Below are 22,952 nucleotides of genomic sequence, written 5' to 3' on the forward strand. Positions count from 1 at the left end.
TCTAACATTTTTAACAATAATCCAACACTAAAAGTTTCTCCACTAGGTAAAGAGGGATAACAGTCTTCCATGGTTTCTAGTAATCTAGGATGACTTCTCTCAAACTGTTGATTTCTATGGTATTATCGAATTCTGCATACAGGATGACGTTCACCGTTTCATCAGGGTCTCGGTCTTTAAACTGAATTTCCACACGAATCTGGCCGGATTTTGTAGGGTGGAAATGTCCCTCGTCGCTGCCTTGGTCTGGAGTGAAATCGAAAGCCCACAAAGCGTAGCCTCCTGCATAATCCTCGTACGTAATACCGTGACTGGTATTGGTTCCTAACTGTCCGGTGGCTTCGTACAGGGACAAGTACGATCTCAAGTAATTCTTCTTGGCAAAGTCAGGTTCAAAAGGTCGGGTACACAAGGTCTTGCCATCGCGACTGACTTCGATTTTGGACACGCCAAAGTGTTGGAAGTAGAAAGGATTTTTTTCGGCAGCTCCGTTGAAGGCTGTATTCTCGACGATACCAACGATCAAACGTTTGGGTAACTGTCCTTGGAACAGATGATCTTCGATCATGGATCGCTGTCCCTTGGGAATAGTGAAGGTTTTCACTTCCACGCGTCGTATGGGATACTTGGCAGTCGTTCTGCTCAACGTCTGACTGATGTCGTTTCCCACTTTAGGTAACACTTCCACACGGCGTACGTAGAGTCTGGCTTCTAGGATTTTGGTTTTGTAACCGTCACTATCAGCCATCAAATGGAAAGCGGCACTGCTACGATTCAGTCTCAGGCGGACATCCACCCCGTTCAGCAAATACTTTTCTTGCAACCACATGTCCAAATGCAAACGATCCATCAGTTCTAAACTTGTGTCGGCTCCCGTGATTCTCTTTCTTCGTTCTACAAATCCATCATTGTTGTCTTTCTTTTCATCAGTTTCCAATATTTCAAACTTGGTAGGTTCGTCAGCTTCCCATACCACACAGGAATTGAGATGAGTGTTCTTGGCATCTATTCCGTACGTCAAGATATTTTCCAGGTAGGCACGATAAGGGTAAGTATCCATGCTGCTACTGACCAGTTTGTTATTCAAGTACAAGTCCACTCCACTGAACAAGGAATGCATGAAATTGTTGACGGGAGCTACTGCTTCATCGTCTATAGCACCTCCAGTCTTATCTAGAATTTTGACTTTCAGGTACAAGTAACTGCTATTCAGATCGATGTAATCTTCGGGCTGTCCTTTGATTTCAAACTCGATGGGAGCGGAATCGGTCAGTGAGGAGACGGGGTGAAATTCCACCCACTGGGATTCTTGCATCGTCATCATCGTGGGGGGCATGGCAAACAGATCCAGTTCCGTCTTGGAACAAGCGCAAGATTCTCGGTGCATCATTTTTTTGTCTCTTTTCTCAATAATCGAAAACGTCTAAGTCTCGAACGGTTCTTCTTTTCTTGGCCTTTCTCGCTTGAAGTCTGGTGAAAGGGTGTTTTCTTCGTCGTCTCTTTCTGCCTTGTCCTTGCTGAATGCCTGACTCGGTAGCGTGCAGGGCATTTATAGGTGTTTCTCGTTGGCCTAAAATGTCTTTGCCCGTTTGCAGCAAGACATTTTTGCCTGCCCTCATGAAGGCTTCTTTAGGGTTTTGTTTGTCGATGATGACATTTTGGAGAAATTCTTTGCCTTGAGTCAGTGCCGCATCTTTCAAGGCGTGCAATCCGCGTGTCACCATCGGTTTCAACACCGGGGCCACCGAACGAAAGGCCGATTTTAACATATCTCCTAAGCCGTGTCCTCGCTGTCGAGCAACCCCTCGGTACACTGGATACATAACTTAAGAGTCGTGAGAGAACCGTTTTCGAAAATGGAGTTTCACCGTGACTTTTCCTTTGGTGAATGGAATATTTTGTCCCAGATCTCCTTTTATAGCAATGTTGACCGTGTCCAAATACGACTTGCTGACAGGCAAATAGTGAGGATGGACAAATTCGCGGTGGACGTGGTAAGTGTTTCCACCTTCCTCGTCAGCGCCCGTGGCAGAATCTACTTTGAAAGGAATGACACGCAGTAACGGTACGGAGGTGTGTCCCACCACGTTGTACTCCACCACATCGGAATACACGAACATCAAATTCAGTCCTTGGTTCAGTTCTACCGGGGCACGAAATAACTTGCTAAAAGACTCGTTGTCGTAAACGATGGGTAATTCGTTTTTCTTGAGCATGGCCTTTCTCATGTCCATGTCTCCGCCCAACATGTCAAACAATTCAGGACAAAATAAAATGGACACGATTTTACTTCGTTCAAATTTCATCAAGAAGCGACGAGCTGCTTTGTGGTACTCCATGGTGACACTTTTGTTGACATGCTCCAAAGTTTTCAGAAACACGACATTAAACCTGGAGGCTATGGTGCTGACCAAATGTTGACCACTAAAATAATAGCCTGGGGGAATGAACAAGTGATAGGTGGTGTACTTTTGATTTTGTGTACGGGTTTTCTTGTCATATTTGACATTGCTATCCATCCACTGTTGCATTTGCTCGTCATGAACTTCCACATCAAAAAAATTTTGATTGGGAAGGACATTGAGGACTTGGGTCGGGTGAATCATTTCTACTAAAGCCACTTCCCAATGGGCTTCGTGATCTAACTGGATGGCCTGAGGTAATTTGGCCGTGTAACATCACAACGTGTTCTTGGGAAACACCTCCATGGAACTGTCACTGGGTAAAGTTAAGTAAAATTGGTTTTGGTGACTCATAATTCCAGAGTTCTGTGGCTGTCCGAGGGGTTACTGGACGTCAGAGGCGTGTCTCCGTCTACAATGGGGTTCTGGTTGTGGTTGAAGTGGTGACTGGCACTGGTACTGGACACAAGGTTCCCGGGGTTCCCGTTCGAGGTGAATTTCAGGGAGGGATTAGGAAGCAGGTAACCGATGCAACTGCTCAATAAAATGGTCCACAATTGTTTGTCTCCTTGTTGCAAACTCAAATTGGCGATGGCTGCCCCGATGACACAATACACCACGAAGATTTGGCAGAAAAAGACGATTTGCGTTTTAGGCACACGTTCTCCACACCACACCCACAAGGGTTGTTTTTGTAAATCTTGCACAGAAGAACTGGGTGAAGGAGGAGTGGTCGACGTAGCTGCGTCTGTGTGAAAAGGCATGATGGTCACTTCTTTTTATAGTCGATGACTTGCGAAGCGTCGATCCAAGAATCAAAACTGGGCGGATATCCTTTCCAACGTACTTTGACTTCTTTGACACGTCGTTTGCCCACTTTACGGGTTCTGCGTTCGAGAATGCTTTCGATGTCGTACACGTCGTCTTCTTTTTTGGTGACACGTTGTAACTCGGGCAAATAAAACGTTCCTTTGAGCACTTCTCCGTTCATGTCTTCCAATTTATAGACGGCAGGATGACGGCCATGCACTCGTCCAGTGACGCGAAACAATTCGGTCGTCCAGTTAGGTAAGTAACCTTTGTCGAAAGTGCGTTTGGTTTTGCCAATGCGCACCCAGTCTCCTACGGTCAACTCTCCACTTTTCTCGGGGACAGCCCTCGTCGGGGACGTACCAAACAGGCGCTCAAACACCAGCACTTCGTTGTCGGGAGTCACGTCTTGCGGGGCACGTCCGATGCTTCGATGGTAAGATTGGTTGTACGCTTGCACCAGGTGCGGTAAGATGTCGATGTACTTCAGAGTGTGGTGATGCGTAAAATATTTCCACATGCGTTCTTTCAAAGTGCGTTGAAAACGTTCCAAGATGCTGGCTTTGGTTTCGGGATTCTCGGTGGTAAAAAAATGAATGTCACGTTTCTTTAATTCTTTTTGGAAAGCTTGGTTCAGAAATTCGGTGCCTTTGTCCGTTTGCCATCGAAGAGGGTGACGACCGCTTTGTTTCAACACCCGTTGCAGGGCTCGCACTAACTCGCTGCTCGATTTGGAAGTCAAGGGCACGACCCAGGCAAATTTGGAAAAGACGTCGATGACACAAAACAAATATTTGTAGCCACGATTGTAGCTGGCCAAATGAGAGACATCGGCTAAATCGGCTTGCCATTGATGATCGATGCCTTCCACTCGGGTGCGACTTCTGGCAAACTTGCGTCGAATGGGTTTGTGTAAAGTGTAGGTAGCTTGTTCTTGTAACCATCGTTGCACTTGAGGTAAACGGAGACTTTTCAGTCGAGTTTTGGCAGCACGATACAATTTTTGAACTCCTGTGTAACCTGCAGGATGCGAGGGATCGTAGTAAATGCTGGCTAAGACTTTTTCCATTTTTTTTGTGTTGGTTGGTGTGTTAATAAGGCACCCACTCTTGGAAGAGGCTACTCTTTTTCTCTTGGGGTATTTTCTTGGATTGCAAGGCTTTGCGTGTGCGACCGGCAATAGGTGTCGAAGAGGAGGATGTCTGAGTAGGGGATATCGGTTCTTGTTTCACTTCTGTCTTCACTTTCTTTTTCTCTTGTGAGGAAGAAGGGGTGGCCATCATCTTTTTAATCCATCCAATTCTGGAGGTAGGTGGTGTTGTTAACTTGCGTACTTTTTCTGGTGGAGTTTGAAACCCTTCTTCTTCTTCTTCTTTTCCTTTTTCTTTCTTGACCACTGGTACCGGTACTGGTACTGGTACTGGTGACGGTGCTGGACTTTTCATCAAGGTCTTAAAATCTTTTAGAGTGGGTAAAGCTGTTTCGTCTAAAGCTTTCTGGTGAAAGAGTTGCAGTCGTTGCAAGAGTTGACCGTACTTTTGCGATTTTTCTGTTTCGGACAAATCTTGGCGATCCATCAAGGACTGCAATTCGTGTTGTAACTGGGACATCTCGCTCAAATGGGGATTGGGAGGTAAATGCGGGGTGCGTTGTTCTTGCCACCGATGGTATTCCATCCATCGTTTGTAAGGCACTAAAGCTAGTTTTCGTCCTTCCATGGGGTTGTCAGGGGTCAATTCTGAGATCTTGGGACTTTCGAAGGCCTTTTTATCTTGCTCCCACCAGTCCTCCCAACATGGTTCCCAAGACTCCTTTCAGTATGGGGCCTAACAAGAGAGGCAAAATGCCTCCACGTTGAACCAACATCTTCTTTTTTTGACGAATGGGAATTTTCTTTCGAACCATTTGGCGAAGAACGTTACGATGTTTGCCTAAGCATTGTTTCTGGTGTTTGGACAAAGGGATCGTGCCTTTCAAAACGTTCAAACAACATTCGCACACGGTATCGATGACCTCTTTGGAGGCCGTTTGAATGAGTTTTTTTCGTAGGGGTGGAGAAGCTTTGGACAGGACAGATAACAGGTCCCCATGTTTGGCTAAACGTGGTGGCAGTCCTTTCCTTTTCTTTCCTTGGGGTTTTCTGGAGGGTGACATCTTTGAGTCTTTAGGAGCACCAAAAGAACACTGATACCCTACTTGGTCACAGGCCTTTTTTATACTGGAACGCGTCGCCACTGATTGTCTTTACGGCGTATCAACTTCATGACAGGCATGACACGTCGTGCAGGGGTACGTAACGGACCAAATCGAGTCAGTTCTTGCTTGGACAAATCCAGTAAACTTTGTAACATGCCCGATCTTTCATGGACTTTGATTTTGGGAGAAGGTACTTTTTGAGCAGCAGCCACTGCCACTAAATTGGAGGGTCCTGCCACTGGGGAAGTTCTTTTGGGGGTCATCAACGGAGAAGTTCTTGGTGTGATTAACGTCTCCAAGTACTCTTCAGTTCCTGGTGACATCAACGGAGAAGTGGATAAACGTGAGGCTGTCGGAGACACAGTCACCGCTGTGGCAGGTCGTGGTTTGCGAGTGTAAGGTTGCGTCCTGGCCGAAGTGCCTCTCTTGCGACTAGTTTTCTTCTTCTGTGGACTTTTCTTTTTCTGGGGACTTTTTCTCTGTTTCTTTTTTTGGGGGCTTCTTTTCTTTTTCCGGGGTGGTGTCTGGTAAGAGGAGGGTCCTGCCACTGGAGAAGTTATTCTCTTTGGGGACCTGGTCTTTTTCTTTTTCTTCTTGGGGCTTCGTTGGACTTTTGTCTTAGGGATAACTTTGGGGGCATTAGGATCCCATCTTAAGAGTGAGCGAATGATGACACCTCCTAGAGTACCGCTCCCTCCAGGTTTCAAAATGATTTTTTTTGGTTTGAGTGTCGATGCGGGGATCGGCCAGTTGGACCAAAGCGACTTTGTTTCGATCGAAAAAGCGTTGGGTTTGATGAGGAATCTGAATGATTCCTTGGAGTAATTGACGTGCCGTCACCGTAAACCATCGTAAGACTTCTTTGAGACTAGCTTCTAAGACACGAGCTCGTGTTTGTGGATCTTTTTCTCGACTGATGCCATACAAGGCACGAATCAATTTGACGGGAAGATGCGACTGAAGGGACGTCATGTTCGCACTGAGTGTGAGACAGACGAAAAAGGGTCTGAGGTTTTTATAGATTTTTTGATGGGGAGTGAAATGAAGTCGAGGACGGAGACGTGTACAGGACAGGCCCTCCGTCTTGGCACCAGTGGTGAAACAAGTGGGTACGAAATCGCAAATCCTCGGGAGTGGTAGGTTTCAAATCGACGAGTAAATAGGCGTGTGGCGTTTGAGTGGCATCGTCGTACGCCTGAGTCAGCCAAGGCGTTCCTAACTGTTTGGCTAAGACTTGCACTTGCGATTTATCTCGAGGGCTTTTAAACAAGACCACGTAATGTGCATTGAGACTGATGGTGCGATGGGCTTTACTTTGTTGAAACAAATTTTGGGTGATGTAAACGACACTGGCATTACGGTGATGCCCTTTGCGCGTGAACCACAATTTAATTTCTTCTTCGTCTTCTCCTAACATGTCGTCGAAAATGACCAAATGGGTTTGACGGGAGTCAGAGACGATGCCGTCGTCTTCTTTAGGAATGCCTTCCACAAACACGATGGAATCGCCTTGACTTTCTCGCAAAAGGCTGTACGCCGATTGCCACTCTTTGTAACACCACACGATCCGTTGAGGTGGCCGATCGATCAAATGATGTTTATGTTCAATCAAACGTTTGACGAATTCGGTTTTGCCTGAACCGCTAGGTCCAGCAATGAGCATGTTAAAGGGATGGCAAAGATACAAAGCCTCCCAACTGGCACGATCTAAATGTTCGTCGATGACTTTGACAGTAGAGGAAGAGGGAGCAGAGACAGCAGAGGCAGCCATGGTATGAGAAATGTCACTTGTGACACGAAAAACAAACAAGACAAGAGTTTATATACTTTTTTCAGAACACGTTTATTGAATGTTTCAAATATGAACACGAAAGACAAAAATACATACAACCCAAATAGTGATGTACAGGAATATAAAACACAGCACAGCGATCAAAGTGGAATATAAACAAGTGTCTGTACAACATGTTTTGGGTAACCAAGATGTCCTAGGGACAGTGTGTAATGTTCTTACAGTCTCTACATGAGGTATTGTCACACAAGTGTCCTCCCGGAATGACCTTTCAGGAATGTCCATGACAGTCCTGTCCTGAAGCGAGTGGTTGTTCTCGGTGACGGGTTCTTCTGGCACCGTCACTAACACAGGTTGAAAAGTAACTTTTTTCCTTGAACAACTCTTGTGCATACTGGGCCACTTCTTGGGTCCAAGCCTCAAAACCCCCATTTTTCCAGTCACGAACATCTGTCCAATGAGGGTGTAAGTCACAAGCTACACACACATCGTCATACACGTCTTGGGTAGCTAAAAGTTGACGAATCTTTTATTCCTGTTGAGGTCGAGAAGTATCCAGATGAAACCGCAAGGCTTTGAGCAAAAGGAGTTTTTCGTGACCATTTAAGGCCATGGAGGTGGTAAGTACTGATCGTAAAGAGTCCACAAAGAATCGGCTGGTAAACGAAATCCCAGAAAACAAGTCACTAAGACACACACCACTTGTCGTCCCAAATTGAATGGATAAAGTTCTTGTAATAATCGATGGTAATGATCCACGGTTTGAATATGGTCATTGAGTTCCTTCCACGGAATCTGTTGGATTACATACGACATAAGTCGTGGCATAGCTGCCTGTTTTTATAGTCTCTTTGTTTCGAAAAGAATACACGTACTTTCTAGCCAGTGATGTTCGTTTTCCAGTGGGGAATGTAAATCTTGCATACTGTAACCGAAACGTCAGAGTTAGATTAGAAGTTTCCTCTTCCGCTAAGTAGATTCCACGTAAAATATGTTGGTAATCCTTTACCTCGTCTTCCTCAATGGGTTGCTCTAGGTGAATCTCGAAGTAACCAAAATGATCAACACGTGAATCATCGGGGGCCTGGAAGTATTGAACAAGGTCTGACCACTGAAACAATTTCTGACGAATCAGTTCTCTTATACCCTTCAGGTACCAGTGGTTAAAGATCTGGTGACGTAACGGATGCAATTGTTCTTTACGTTTCACTTGTATTTTGACCAGCTCTCGGTAAATGCGTTCTCTCAACTCCACAGGCAAAGCACGAATGTTCTCTTGTAAAGTATCCATGAATAGGTCATACTAAATCCTCTTTGGTCTGACACAAGAAATGTACTCTTTGCACAAACATGGTTTCACTTCAGTGTCGAATTTAAATCGTTGAGTCACTAATCTACACATTACAATTCGTTCAGAAGTTTCCTCTTTCACTAAGTTGACATTGTGTTCAAGATGTTGGTAATTCGTTAACTCTTCCTCTGGAATTCGATGCAGTACGTTTACAATGATGTAACTACAATCGTCCATACCAAAGCAATCCTTTTTAAAACTAGAGGATCGTTGATCAATGTCTGTCCGATGGAACACTTTCAATTGAATCAATCCTTGTATAGCCTTCAGGTACCAGTGGTTCAAACACCGGTGACGTAACGGATGCAATTGTTCTTTACGTTTCACTTGTATTTTGACCAGCTCTCGGTAAATGCGTTCTCTCAACTCCACAGGCAAAGCACGAATGTTCTCTTGTAAAGTATCCATGAACAGATTATTATGGTAAGAAGTTACTTCAATGTCTCGGTCCCACTAAGGGTAAGTAATGACAATTCGGTGACCATCGAGCATGTTCAACGTAGGCCAAATCTTGCGGTTCCCAGTGGTGAAGTGACACACCGCAACTGAAGCACTTGACTTTATCTCCTTCGCCCAAGTAGAAAAATCCGGCTCTGGCTAATTCTTCGGGGGTCGGTCCTCCCAGATACTTAGGCCATTTTCCTTTGAACGATTGAAGACGATTTTCAAAGTCGCAGTATTCCGACAAACGCACAGGAAACGAATATTCGTTTCTCACAGGTTCGTTTCGATGAGGGTTGGGTGACAGGAACAGTAGTTTGCTCAGGGCTGGATGACATCCGTAGGGGGGTAGACGTGAAGGTGAACATTCCTCTTTAAACCCGGTAAAATGTCTAAGAGGACGAGCGGCATCGCTTTCGCATCCCTCAGGTTTGACACGCACAGCATCGCTTTCCATGATAGGGGTAGGGACACTAAAGTTCCCATGATGCTTTACGGCATCGCTCAGGTCACAAGGTACAGCATCGTACCCATCGCAAGGCTCACAATCGCATTCCACTTCCGAAGCCTCACACTTGAATTGTGCCCTTCTAAACAACTTGTTCTGTGTTTCTCTGAAAGTATTCATCTTGTTCGCTCGGTCTTGGTAGTCACAATGAACTATCGATCTTGCCTAGGGTTCCTTTTTATATACAGACCAATACCGACGTGACCGTACGGTAAGGTGAAGTGATTGGGAAGTCGAACTCGCTTCTGGTATACAATTTGATAGACTTTTTCCAAGGGTCGACTGACGATGTGGTGAGTGGGTAAACGTACAATCTTGTTAGGTTGGTGAGTGGCCACTTTAAAGTTTCCATCCTCTCCCGATTGCAAGGCTTCTTTCAATACCCCAAAGTTGACCACTCGACTGGTACGATAATTCAGAGTCAGTCCTTTCACTTTGCATGTCGTGTGCACTTCTCCTTGTTTGTCCCGGTATTCGTAGCCGTAATTTTTGGGACCGCCACTGACGAAACTTAGAATCTTGTCGTCAGGTTGTTCGTCTGTCCAGGCTCCTAAACGGTCTCCTTCGATGTTAGGGTGATGTTGAATCGGGTGATGGATGTAAATGCAACTGTCCGTGTCAAAGTACAGGACGCGTTCCCCTAACAGTTCTAAAGCTTCGTACAATTTTAAGCGAGCATGGGCTGTCACGTAAGCCGCAATGATGACGTTTCCAAAAGGGTCGTCTTGCACAAAGTCCAGATCTTCTTCGTAATTGACCAAGATCAAATTCTCTCGAACGACGTCCACGTGTTTCATGTATTTGGTTTTGTCGTGAATCATCTGGAAGTAGCGGGAAGGTTCTGTCAAATATTCCGTCTTGGGTAAACACGGTCGTTGTGCCATTTTACCCCACAAGCAATTTAACATCACTTTGGCAAACGATCGCCTGCCTTCGTTTTTCTCGATGTGGTCTAAACGGATGCCTTCTTGTTCGTAGTATTTCTCTTTGAATTTTATTTGGTCTTCGGGAGTGTGACACCAGGAAGGATAGCCGCTGGCTTCTTGCTTCAGTTTCAAAAAGGCATCCACGTAGTATGCGAAAATGCCTTTCTGAGTAGGGTCACCCTTGTGGTATTGTTGTGTCTTGGGAAAGTGGCAAATTTCGTACACTTCTAACAGTTGGTATCCCATGTCCAGAGCTTTGAACAATTCTACGCTGACCCAGGTTCCCGTCAAGGCACGTTCTTCCTGGGTGTGCTGACAAGGTTGGTCTTGGTTGCACGTTTCGGCACAAGTACGGCACAATGGAAACATCAGTTTGCCTTGACAATGGTGAGGTAAGACGGGATGGTATAGGTTCGTGGGAGGCAAAACTTTACACTTGATCAAGCCTTCGTATTGTCGAATGTTTTTCAGGTCGATGTGTTCCGTTAACAATTGCGGGTGCCCTACAGGAAAGCGACAATATTTGCACACGTAGGGATACAGCGAACACACGTCCAAGTATTTGATTTCTTCTCCTTTCTCTTCGTCGGCTTGGTACAGCAAACAGGTGGCATTGGTCCTTCCTCCGTACAAACTATCCCTCGGGTTCAACGGGTCCATGAATTGGTAACTTTCCACGAGGCGTTTAAACTCGGGATCGGTTTTCATACGGTGATCGTACTCGTGTTCCCACATTTCCACCACTTGGTATCCTTGCTGTTCTAACTTTAGGCGTCGCTGACAAGTGTCCTGGTACAAGTCTTCCATGGTTCGTTGTAAAAACTGATTCTTGGTGCCACGGTCAGGGTAACAGACGGGACATCCGTGAAATAAGCAACCGTTAAACTCGTACACGATCTTGGGGTTTTCTAAGTCCCAGCCATCGACCGAATGCGTTCCGATGGTCTTTTCGCCCCCTCCGTTGCGGGCATGTTGAATCCACTTGTCTTCCTTGTCGCACAAGTAATGTAACCAACGTAGGGCTTTGACCGAGTATTGACGTTTGACAAAGTGGGTCGTTTGAGGACTGATGACAGCCACGGTGTTTTCAGGCATGAATCGTTGGCGGTACACTAAGGAACACGCTTTGGCAATGGTGCAAGCTTCTTTCAAAGGATCGACCCCTCCGTGTTCCATGAACAGTTCTCGAAATTTTCCACAGCAACGCCGTAAAATGTCCACGTCGGAACGACAATACTTTAGCATTTCTTCCTGAAAGTCGAAAGGGTCCGAGGCGTGAGCCTGGTACCAAGCGTAGAAAGCTTCTCGTTGTTCGGTACGCATGTTGTCGGGGTCGTAATAGTGAGCCTCAGGCAAATGGGGTAGAACGGCGTGTTGATTGGCTTCCGTATTGAAAAAGTGTGGAAAGTACCCTTTAGCCATGTCTGTCATTCCAAACGTTTTAGGCATTCGACTCAAAGGCATGGCCAAATAGCTCATCGAATCTTTAAAGTGTACTTGTCCCACTTGCATGAAAATGATTTTGGCTCCGTTCAAAGTCACTTTAGGACGCTCGGTGCCTTGTTCCGTATAGTATCTGAGAAGAAACTGTCCATCGTATCCGAAAAAATTGTGAGCCATCACTGTGGCATGACGATGACAATCTCGGTAACGTTCGATGTCCTCTTGGCTCCACGTCTTGTCGATGGGGTCTAAGACCCATTGGGCAAAATCGGCTAACGTGTTCGGTCCCCGAAAGATTTTTTCACGTCCTCCGGGAATCTTGCTGCAGTGAGGGCAATGACTGAAGATAGGTTCTTGAATGCACTTCTCGCACGCTCGATGAGCCACGCAGAAATTAGGGATGTGAATGCCAGTCTCTTGCATGCATTCGAAATCGAAAAAGATGAAATTGCCTTTCTTCTTGTGACCGTCCTCTTTCTCTGGTGGGGGTTGGTATTTTTGCACGTAACATTGGTGTTTGGAACACCAATGTTACGTGCAAAAATACCAACCACAATGTGGTGACAAATGTGACATTTTTTCTTTCCTCGACATACGTGTGCCTTGGCATTGTTGGTAAGTATGCCTTGTCCACACGTAGAGCACAATCTCAGGAGTTGACAAGCACATTTCTTCTGTGAACCTTGCGTCTTCAAATGTTGTTGGTAACAGGTAGGGCTGACAAACGTGCGCAGACAAGTTGAACAAGGCACTGGTTCTTCGCTCAGACAGGGTGGAGAGGCCAAACATCCTGAGCATTTCCATCCACAATGTTTGTGCTGCTCTCGATTATTATAACCATAGTCACATTTCTCACAATAATAAACATATCCCAGGAATCCAGTGATACTGGTAATGGTATCGAAATGGTCATCGTGATGATAAACGTGAATATATTTTCCGTCCTTAAAATCTTGCCCCCGAAACAACAGAGACCCACGCACTTCTTGAGGGTGCACTTTCAAAGTGTATCGTTGAGCTAGGGCATCTTGCAATTTTTGCATCTCAGGAATGCCACAGGGTGTGTCTTTGGACATGCCAGCTTGTCGTAACAGGAGTTCTGCTTCACTTCGTTGTTTGGCTCGGTCCGATTGTCGAATGTTCTCCCAGTCTCTTTTCCATTCTGCCGTGTCGTTCTTGTTGACATAGGTTCGTCCCACCACGATGGCACGGGCTAAACACATCTGGTCATGAGGATTGTGAATTTGGACAAGGTTACGCTTAATGCTGCGAAGGTCGTTCACCAATAACATCTTTTTGCGTCCGGTCCCTTGAGGAGGAGAGACGTGGGTCATGTCCAATGTGGCTTTTCCATCGGTGATGTCAAACTGGTCATTAGATTGTTGCACGTGTTGAATCTTGTCCATGACTTTGGAAGCGGTCAATTCTGCAGGGGTGCTAAACTCGATCCAAACAGGGGATTTCAAACCGTCGTGTTGTATGGAAAGTCTCAAGCGATCGTCTTCTTTGGGTTGACATTGTCGCTTGAGTGCAGTGAGCAGAGAATCCCACACTCCGGTGATGAACCCTTCTGCTTTCTCTAACGGTACTTCGGACTTGAAATCTTTAAACTTCACCGTGTATTTGTAAGCCGTGGTTCTAAATTTTCTAGAGGAGCGCTTTTCCGTCTCTCGAATGGAATAGTATTTTTCAGGGTTGACTAAGGGTGGTGAACTTGGTTTAGAGGTTTCAAATTCTGGTTCACTCATGTCCTCTTCAAAATCACTGGCATGAATTTGTGCCAAGATTTCAGCCATGGTACGAGGCGATAGATCACGTTTCTGCCTCTTACTTTCTTTTTCTTCTTCTTTCTTCTCGAATGAATTAGATCGTTTCATCTTGAAAGCAAAAAGTCAAATGACTCAAGTTCAAACACCATGAGCTACTTTATAGTCATAGCAGACCAGCGTATATAAAAGGGTGTGTCTTGTCCTTTCACTATTCATTTCACTCTCAAGCCGAGCACAACGATGGAAGAGACTAACCAGATGGAACGTTTCGTCAGAGCTTTGCGAGGGGTCATTAGAAAATTCTCTTCAGACCAGCCTACGGACTACTCTCCTTCCTTTAGAGATAAAAGTCAAGATACTTGCTATATCTGCCAGAAGAAAGGGCATTGGTCTTCAGAGTGTCCAGACCGTCAAAAAAGAACAAAAACAGGGGCTAAAAAAGACAAAAGTCAAGATACCTGTTATTATTGTAAAGAAAAAGGACATTGGTCTCCAGATTGCCCAAAAAAGAAACAAGAGGAGTCAGAAGAAAAGAAGGATTCTTCAGAAGAAGAGAGGGATTCTTCAGAGGAAGAAAGCAGACAGGTGAAGAAAAAGAAACAGGAGAAGAAAAGAAGAAGGGAAGAAAGTGAGGAGGAAGAAGAGGAAAAGAGTGTGACAGTGAAGAAATTCAAAAAACAGAGAGACTAAAAAAGGAGAAAGAAGAAGTAAATGAACTTTAAATTAAAGTGTTGTGTTGTGAATTGGATTGTAAAAAATGGAGAAAAGAATAAATGAATGATATAAGGTAAGAGTCTTTGAGTTTTGATTTTAAAATAAGAAGCTACACTCACGCACTCATACACAGACACGTACTATAAGGGTAAAATGGGTGGGGTTTATTTTTTTTTGAGTTATTGGCAAATTGAAATTGTATTTCTTTTCGAGAAATGTGGGTGGCCCTGAAAAGGGCCTTTTTTCTTCATGGTGAAAGGGTAAGTTTAAGCAATCAACTTTAACTGCCTTATGCCTTTGCCACGGCCAAGGCCTACTTCTGGACTGCGTAATGTTGATGATGATGATAATGATTGAGTTGAAATCACTAAGGGTGGTACGGTAGGCTTAGTCACAGGGTTGACGTGTTTAGCTCGGGAAGGTCGTATTCTCTTCGGTCGTGATAAAAAAGTCTGATACATTTGTTTCAGACTTCTTAACTCCGCTAAAATGTCCAACAGTACCGTGACCGTTTGATTTTCACCCTCTTGTTTCTTTGCTGCTACTTCTTCTTGCTGTTGCTGCTGTTGTTTTTTTCTTACCTCTTCTTCTTGTTGCTGTTGCTGTAGGAGAAAAGCCTGTTCCGCTTCCTTTTGTCGTTGTATAAATTTCTCCAATTCTTCTTTCTGTCTCTGTCTAAAATTTTCCACTTGCGGTAATGAAGAAGGTAACGAAGGTTCCGGAACAAATTCTTGCGATGAGAGAAAATCCACAAAATCCCAATTCACCTCTTCTGAAAGTAAGTCCGGGTTCCCTTGGGCGGTCTCCCCTGTTGGTGCACCCCATTGGATCGTTTTCTGAGTTTCCGTCATGTTGAATCACTGTCGCATAGATTGACTGCACACAAGCGCTAGCGAATCTATATAGACTACGTGACGTCACAGACTGCTCTCTTCAGATTGGATGCGGGCTGACTGAATTCTGTAACGCGTGTTCGGATTGGTGAATGAACTCAATCCGTTTCAATCCTTTCTGTCCCTATAAATAAGCGCAGTTCACTGCATTGATTCACCTATTGTCGGAGCCTCAACATGTGGACAGACGTTGAATCTTCAACCCTTGTGTCAACAATGATGTTCAGGACGGACATGCTCATGTATGTCCGATCCAAGTGGACCGTTGTCCACAGGACCAGCAGCAGCCTGTGGATAAGAAGAGTCTATATAGAGAGACAAGGTTGCCTCAAGAGAACTCTGATGTATGGCCCTGCTGTAAGACGAAGTTTGAGGACAAGAAGATGTCGCAAATGCCCTTTATGTTAAGGGCATATTAACATAAACCAAAGGCCCTTTTCAGGGCCAGCCATATATCTCGAAAAGAGATAGCCTTACCATTGCCTACCCCTTTTTTTATTTAGTTTTTTTTTAAAAAAATAGAGACCCTCCCTGTTTCAATTTTACATAGACCCAATACAGACCCAGGGTTTTTTTTGTCCATGTTAAATTTACATAGACCCTATACAGACCCAGGGTGATTAATGTTAAATTTACATAGACCCTATACAGACCCAGGTTAAGTCTGTAATGCTAATTCCCATAGACCCTATATCGACCCACGATTTTTCTCCATATTAAATTTACATAGACCCTATATCGACCCAGGGGTGTTTTTAATGCTAATTCCCATAGACCCTATAGTGCCCCACTTCACTACTAATATATCATTGTCATTTCTGAACCTTACTTTGCTAAAACAACTAATGTTTCCAGAGTAATGAGGGATATCACTAAGAAGTATATTTCTTAACGGTGAAAGAAAGTAATTAAGTGCGTCAAAACTGGGGTTGATGGACCACCCTGCTGTAGTGAATGCGTTTTTGTTTTTGTAAGGTGCTATAAATCACTTAGATCTTCGAGAAAGCACATGGTTTTAGAGAACGATTAAAACTTCATTGCTAACTTACACCTTAACAAAAGGGACTGAAAGAGTTACAATGTTTATCGACACAAAATGAATGCCGTAAATCTCCGTAGGGGGCATTAAGTATTTTTGGTTAAGATTTTTTTATAGACATTTAGAGCGCCGTCTGTTGTCATAACGTCATGCTAATCTCTAGTTTGTCATTATCACAACATATGGTGACACGAGTTAGACAACAAAGACGATACTGATAAACTTAGTATTTACATGGTTGCAAGGCCGCATCTGTGTGAAAATACGACAAACTACAGAATCAGTTCAGTAACTGGCAAACTGCAGGATACAATGAGGCAGAAGGAAAGTAGATCTAAGCATTTGCAAGCTGCTATTTACAGCTTGCACCAATGAAGAGTAAAATATTTGTGACTAGAATTATGAATGATGTAGAACTTGCAAGCAGCCATTGACAATAATGTAGATGTAAAGTAGCACTTACAAACTGACACGTACACTTTGCACCAATGAAGATTACAATATACATGGACAGAATTATGAAAGTAACACTTGCAAGCAGCTATTTACAATAACGCATCAAGGAAGATTATAAAACACACGCGTAAATTTATGGCGGTAATATCTCTCCATACACACAGGGATAATGCAAGTTGTTTGCCGTATGTACAAATAATTATATGCACCTCCCTCCCTTTTCTTTCCTGGCGTGCTTTAGGGAGTAAAAGTCCGTCAGCCAAGAGTTCTGAAACTCATTTTTTGCATGCTTTGATCCTAAATCGCCTTTTAAAATGATTCACACTTGAACACTATTCCGGCACTGAAAATTTGTATAGACACGCTTTCCGTTTTATATATTTGGTAAAATCTGACTTCAAAGAAACATTGCCTTTGTTCACAAACTCGTTAATAATCTTTAATACAGATTGCTTACTTATATTGGGTTGTTCCACATTGATATCTTTATTACCTATGCAAATTAGGACAATGGACTCGCTGCAGTCCTCAAATAATCACATAAGCTATTGTGAGAGCAATTTGGTAATCACATGAAATGGTGGTTTATAACTGACTTCTTTGACTTTTAATTGTCTCTGTTTAAACTTACCAGAGTATAGTTTTACATTAGCTCCAATCATGACTGGTTACTTTTAATACATGCTACCTGTAACGGGCTTATACTAAAGTGGGGCCTTATTTTTGGAAGGGGGATTTGTTTTGTTTACTGTTGTTGTTGTTGTTCGTTTTTCGAAGATTACTGACACTTGTAAATTTTAAAACACGACCGTTTCAATGGTTTTGGGATTGAAAATCGTGTTTTTAGCACGACAGGCCGTGTTATGGCAGATCAACATCTTGAAAATAAATTTTAAAAAGTCCGCATTTCATCAGCGGGAACAAAATTTGCTCATGTAAATTAAATTTATTTCGACTAGCCAGACCGGCACCTCACTCAGAATACAGGAGGGCCCGATCTGAAATTGTATGTATGTATATATATATATATATATATATATATGAGACAGATTTGTTGGAGTATTGCGACATAAGAATATTTACCATTGATAACCTCAGTTCTAACAATTGAAACAGTATTTACGTTTGTTCATGACAGTATAACTTACATTCTGTGCCCATGAGTTTTAAGTCCAATAAAAATATGATATTTTGATATGAAGCAATAATCCTGTGTTAAAAAATTCTGCCTTGAATAGAAGCCAAACCGTGCGTCATGGTTCATCTGACACTTCTAATAGTGTGCCTATATATCCACACTGGTATGATGTTTCGATCGAGCCAGAACAATCTGGGCATAGCCTCAAAAGAGCCCATGTTGAACAATTCAACTTGATACTTAATTAAGTGACCCCAATATTATCATTCTATTCAAATGACGTTTGTCGATTCGATATGAAGATATGACTTATGTGGAGTGCTGCAGAGAGTAAAAAGAAGAAAAATACCATAGAACAACGATGATTAGTGAGAAATGTTTATGGAATATCGATGTAAAATGCAATAGAGCATTGTTCAGTACATTTTATCTCAGAGTTTGTTCTACGTGTCTCTTTGTATCAAGTATGTATCAAAGTATACAATAATTTTAAATGATATGCTAAGTATTTGTATGACCATATATATTCCCAGTTGATCCATATTCTATTTGATATATTTTCTATGTTGTAATCGTTATTCTATTGTATTTTTGCAGCTTCCAATGACAAATATGGTACCGTGCTTGGACTCTGATGGCTGCATATTGCTGAGGGGTTTACACATTATTTTGCAATATACTTGAATTATGAGTTCATTCGATCGGCTAGAAATATTTCTACAATACAGGAAAGATGGAGTTTTCACAACCGGAGACTTGATGCGAGGAAAACTGATGGTATCTTTGAAAAGGGGACTCAAATTGCTCGGTGAGTTGATAATTGCATTGTGTTAATAATAAACAGTATTATTATAATATAATCGCCCAAATATTTAGTGGTTTGGGAATATTTCCAGTTTGGGAGATTAATTTGAGTTTGGGTGAATTATTTTATCCGTGAACCAAATATGGCACCAAGACAAATAGATCTGATTGCGTTCATAATCTAACTTAGCGCATAAACAAATAGCAATCTGTCATTTTACAACGATTAAATGAAGTACTCTTGTATATTAATATTATAAGAATGCTACAATGCGTTTTGACACAAACGAAGTTCGTCAGACACTTTTGAGACATGAAGTTATTCAGACAGTTTTGACTCAAACGAAGTTATTCCGACAGTTTTGAGACACACGACGTTCTTTAGACAGTTTTGACACACACGAAGTTCTTCAGACAGTTTTGACACACTCGAAATTCTTAAGACAGTTTGTCACACGCGACGTTCTTCAGACCGTGTTGACACAAACTAAGTTCGTCAGACACTTTTGAGACACGAAATTATTCATACAGTTTTGACACACACGAAGTTATTCAGACAGTTTTGACACACGACGTTCTTTAGACAGTTCTTACGCAAGCGAAGTTCTTTAGACAGTTTTGTCACACAAGAAGTTCGTCAGACAGTTTTGACACACGGACAGTTCGTTAGACGGTTTTGACACACACGAAGTTTGTCAGACGGTTTTGACATACACGAAGTTATTCGGACAGTTTTGACACACACGAACTTTGTCAGACAGTTTTGAGCCAAACGAAGTTATTCAGACAGTTTTGACACACGATGTTCCTTAGACAGTTTTGACACACACAAAGTTCCTGAGACGGTTTTGATACACACGAAGTTTGTCAGACGGTTTTGATACACACGAAGTTTGTCAGACAGTTTTGAGACAAACAAAGTTATTCAGACAGTTGTGACACACGACGTTCCTTAGACAGTTTTGACACACGCGAAGTTCTTCAGACAGTTTTGTCACACACGAATTTCGTCAGGCAGTTTTGACACACACGAAGTTATTCAGACAGTTTTGACACATACGAAGTTATTCAGACAGTTTTGACACACACAAAGTTCGTCAGACGGTTTTGACACACACGAAGTTTGTCAGACGGTTTTGATATACACGAAGATATTCAGACAGTTTTGACACACACGAACTTTGTCAGAGAGTTTTGAGTCAAACGAAGTTTTTCAGACAGTTTTGACACACGACGTTCCTTAGACAATTTTGACACACACGAGGTTATTCAGACAGTTTTGATGCACACAAAGTTCGTCAGACGGTTTTGACACACACGAAGTTTGTCAGACGGTTTTGACACACACGAAGTTTGTCAGACGGTTTTGACATACACGAAGTTATTCAGACAGTTTTGGCACACACGAAGTCTGTCAGACAGTTTTGACACACACAAAGTACGTCAGACAGTTTTGACAAACACACTACGTTCGTCAAACATTTTTGAAACACACTATGCTCTTGAGACAGTTTTGACACACGCGAAGTTCTTCAGACAGTTTTGACAAACAAAACGTTCGTCAAAAAGTTTTGACACACACGATGCTCATTAGACAGTTTTGACACACAGGAAGGTCTTCAGACAGTTTTAACACACACGACGTTTGTCAGACAGTTTTGACACCCGATGTTCTTTAGACAGTTTTGACGCACACGAAGTTCGTCAGACAGTTTTGTCATACCACGCAAAATATTTCTCCGCAATATTCAGACCTTTTAATGCCAAAATAATTTACTTCAGGAATTGAAGTAAAATTTCGTGGAAGGGGTCAGGCAGAATGGAAAGAAGGAGAGGGGAGTGATCAAAGGTGTATGTACGAGACCGAGGACTATTTCAACGACAGCATGGTATTATTTGGAAAAGGTGAGGAGAAAACATGCAAACCTTTTACCAATGTAATATAGGCAGCAAGTTTTAGGAATAGGGTGTATATGCACTGGGGATTTTGAGGACATATATTGATAATTCAAATATACTTTCAGAATACAAATAGTGCCATGGAGTGTTTGTCAAATAGTGGTCTTCCAAACGGCAAATGATGTGTGTGTGTGTGTATATATATATATATATATATATATATATATATATATATATATATATATATATATATATATATATATATATGTGTGTGTGTGTGTGTGTGTGTGTGTGTGGTAAACAGAGTGACTGTTGTGTTGCTGATAATACTGTTTATGATACTAGATCAGACTAAGTAACTAAAACATACACTATTTGGAATTATAAGTGATTTTATAAGTAATTTTATTGTTTCTCCATTATAAGCAGGGCCGGCGCCAGACCCGGCCAGACTATCTGGCGCCCTAGGCAAGGTTAGATTCTGGCGCCCCCCCCCCCGAAAATATCAATTTCAAAATTTATAAACTATATAGTTTTTTTAAAAAAAATGCGCCCCCTGAAATCAGCGCCCTAGGCGGCTGCCTAGTTTGCCTATATGGTAGCGCCGGCCCTGATTATAAGATGCCAATAACATAACAGTCTATAATGTTGCTCTCTTCTGTCCTTTTTGTAACGCTGTCATGATTTTTAATCCTGAGAGATTTAGTGTTTATCATACAATCATGTGAAAGATTTAGGAAATATTAAACACGGAAGTTTATGTAATGTATAACGAGTGATATCAAAAAGTTAGAAATCTTTTGTTTGATTACTAAATTAAAATAAACTCTTTTATTTAGAGACTAAATTAAATAAAATGCTGCTTTTTAAGTTACATGAAGATGTAAAATAGATTCAAACAGTAAAATTGAATGTGGATGCTTTCACTCAAAACATTGTTGCAGGACCTAGCGACGAGACAATTACCCAAGAATGCGAGTACCTAGGAACCGGCCAGCATGTATTTGAGTTCAAATACCAGTTGCCTACCAATATACCCCCATCGTTCGAAGGTAAAATCATCAGCTTTTCACCTGGTGTATCGGGGAATCCATGAATCGGCTGTGCTAATTAATACGCAAGCAAACGAACGAAAATCAATTTAATAAATCACGAATGCATTTCAATATAAGCGGGTTAACGAGTTTACTTTTTGTAATTTTTTTGTTTGTTTGTTTTTGTTTTTGTTGTGCTGTTATCTGTGGTACAAGTAAGCCGGTACGGCCTGATATTCAGCACCGTTAAGACATTTATTGCCGGTACGGCGTACCCAAAAAACGGGATCAGGGTCGGTACCGTACCGGTAAGAGTTTAAATCAACTTGCACTACTGGCTGTTTATTATCATTATTATTATTATTATTATTATTATAAACTAGTATACCTTCTAAATCTGAGACCAAGTGAACAATGCAAAATTGTCGATATTACAGGAGATATTTATACATTTGTAATTATGGGCGTAAATTGAAATCCATTCCTTTTCTTTTCAGACATCTGACTTTTCCATTAATAAAATTAAAATTAGTGGAGTGCTATTTTATTACATATCCATTATTTATCACATGGATGATCTAGTGTTTGATGTTTAATCCTATCCTGCCCTGTCTGTTTTGATGCAGATATTCCTATAATTTGCACACTTTAAGCACAATTAGCACGCTTTTCCATCAAGATCAAAACAATCATTGCAAATGTGCTCCATGATACGTCTCTATGTCAAACAAAGCTTCTGGTTCAAAACGAGCTCTAAACTTCCGATATTCATGCAACATATTTCTGCCACAAGTACTCCAATCATGTACATCCCAAGGCAAAGGAAACTTATAGCTGCTGTTATACTTTGCAGGTTCACACGGATTCGTAAGATACTGGGTCAAGGCCAAGATTCACGGGCCCTGGGGTCTGCTGGATCAAACAGGAAAGGTTGAGTTTGGAATAGAAAGGCCTTATGACCTCAACGCAGTTCCTGGTGCTGACGTAAGTAAATTATTATTATTTTCATCATTTTGATGGCTCCGGTAGCCTAGTGGTGAGAGCGTCCGCCTGGGATGCGAGAGGTCGCGGATTCTATCTCCGGCCGAGTCATACCAAAGACTTATAAAAATGGTACTAACAGCTGACTGGCTTGGCGCTCAGCATTAAGAGGTTAGTTAGTGTCAGGACTGTTCGTCCTGCTGTCGGGATGAAGTGACTGGGTAGACATGGTGCTACATGTCTGCGGCATGATGCCCCAGTGCTAGACATCACTAATGAAGACATCGTAGCGATATGACTAAAACATTGTTAAAGCTACGTTAAAAATCCAAATCATACACACATTTTTCATTATC

At 42.5% G+C, this 22,952-nt stretch overlaps 1 protein-coding gene across 1 annotated transcript in view; it reads left to right on the forward strand.

The window, feature by feature from the left end:
- LOC149792987 (arrestin domain-containing protein 3-like) overlaps positions 1–22,952 on the forward strand; it is a 55,009-nt gene that overhangs the window by 7,631 nt on the left and 24,426 nt on the right. Inside the window, exons 2-5 of the mRNA XM_089966267.1 lie at positions 18,476–18,686; positions 20,465–20,587; positions 21,526–21,633; positions 22,469–22,599. Of these exons, the coding sequence (XP_089822393.1) occupies positions 18,566–18,686; positions 20,465–20,587; positions 21,526–21,633; positions 22,469–22,599 (483 nt within the window). The 5' untranslated portion in view covers positions 18,476–18,565. The remainder of the gene's footprint in view (positions 1–18,475; positions 18,687–20,464; positions 20,588–21,525; positions 21,634–22,468; positions 22,600–22,952) is intronic.

Source organism: Sinohyriopsis cumingii, chromosome 8 (assembly GCF_028554795.1).
Source record: "Sinohyriopsis cumingii isolate HCF-2022 chromosome 8, ASM2855479v2, whole genome shotgun sequence".
Classification (NCBI taxonomy): Eukaryota; Metazoa; Mollusca; class Bivalvia; order Unionida; family Unionidae; genus Sinohyriopsis; species Sinohyriopsis cumingii.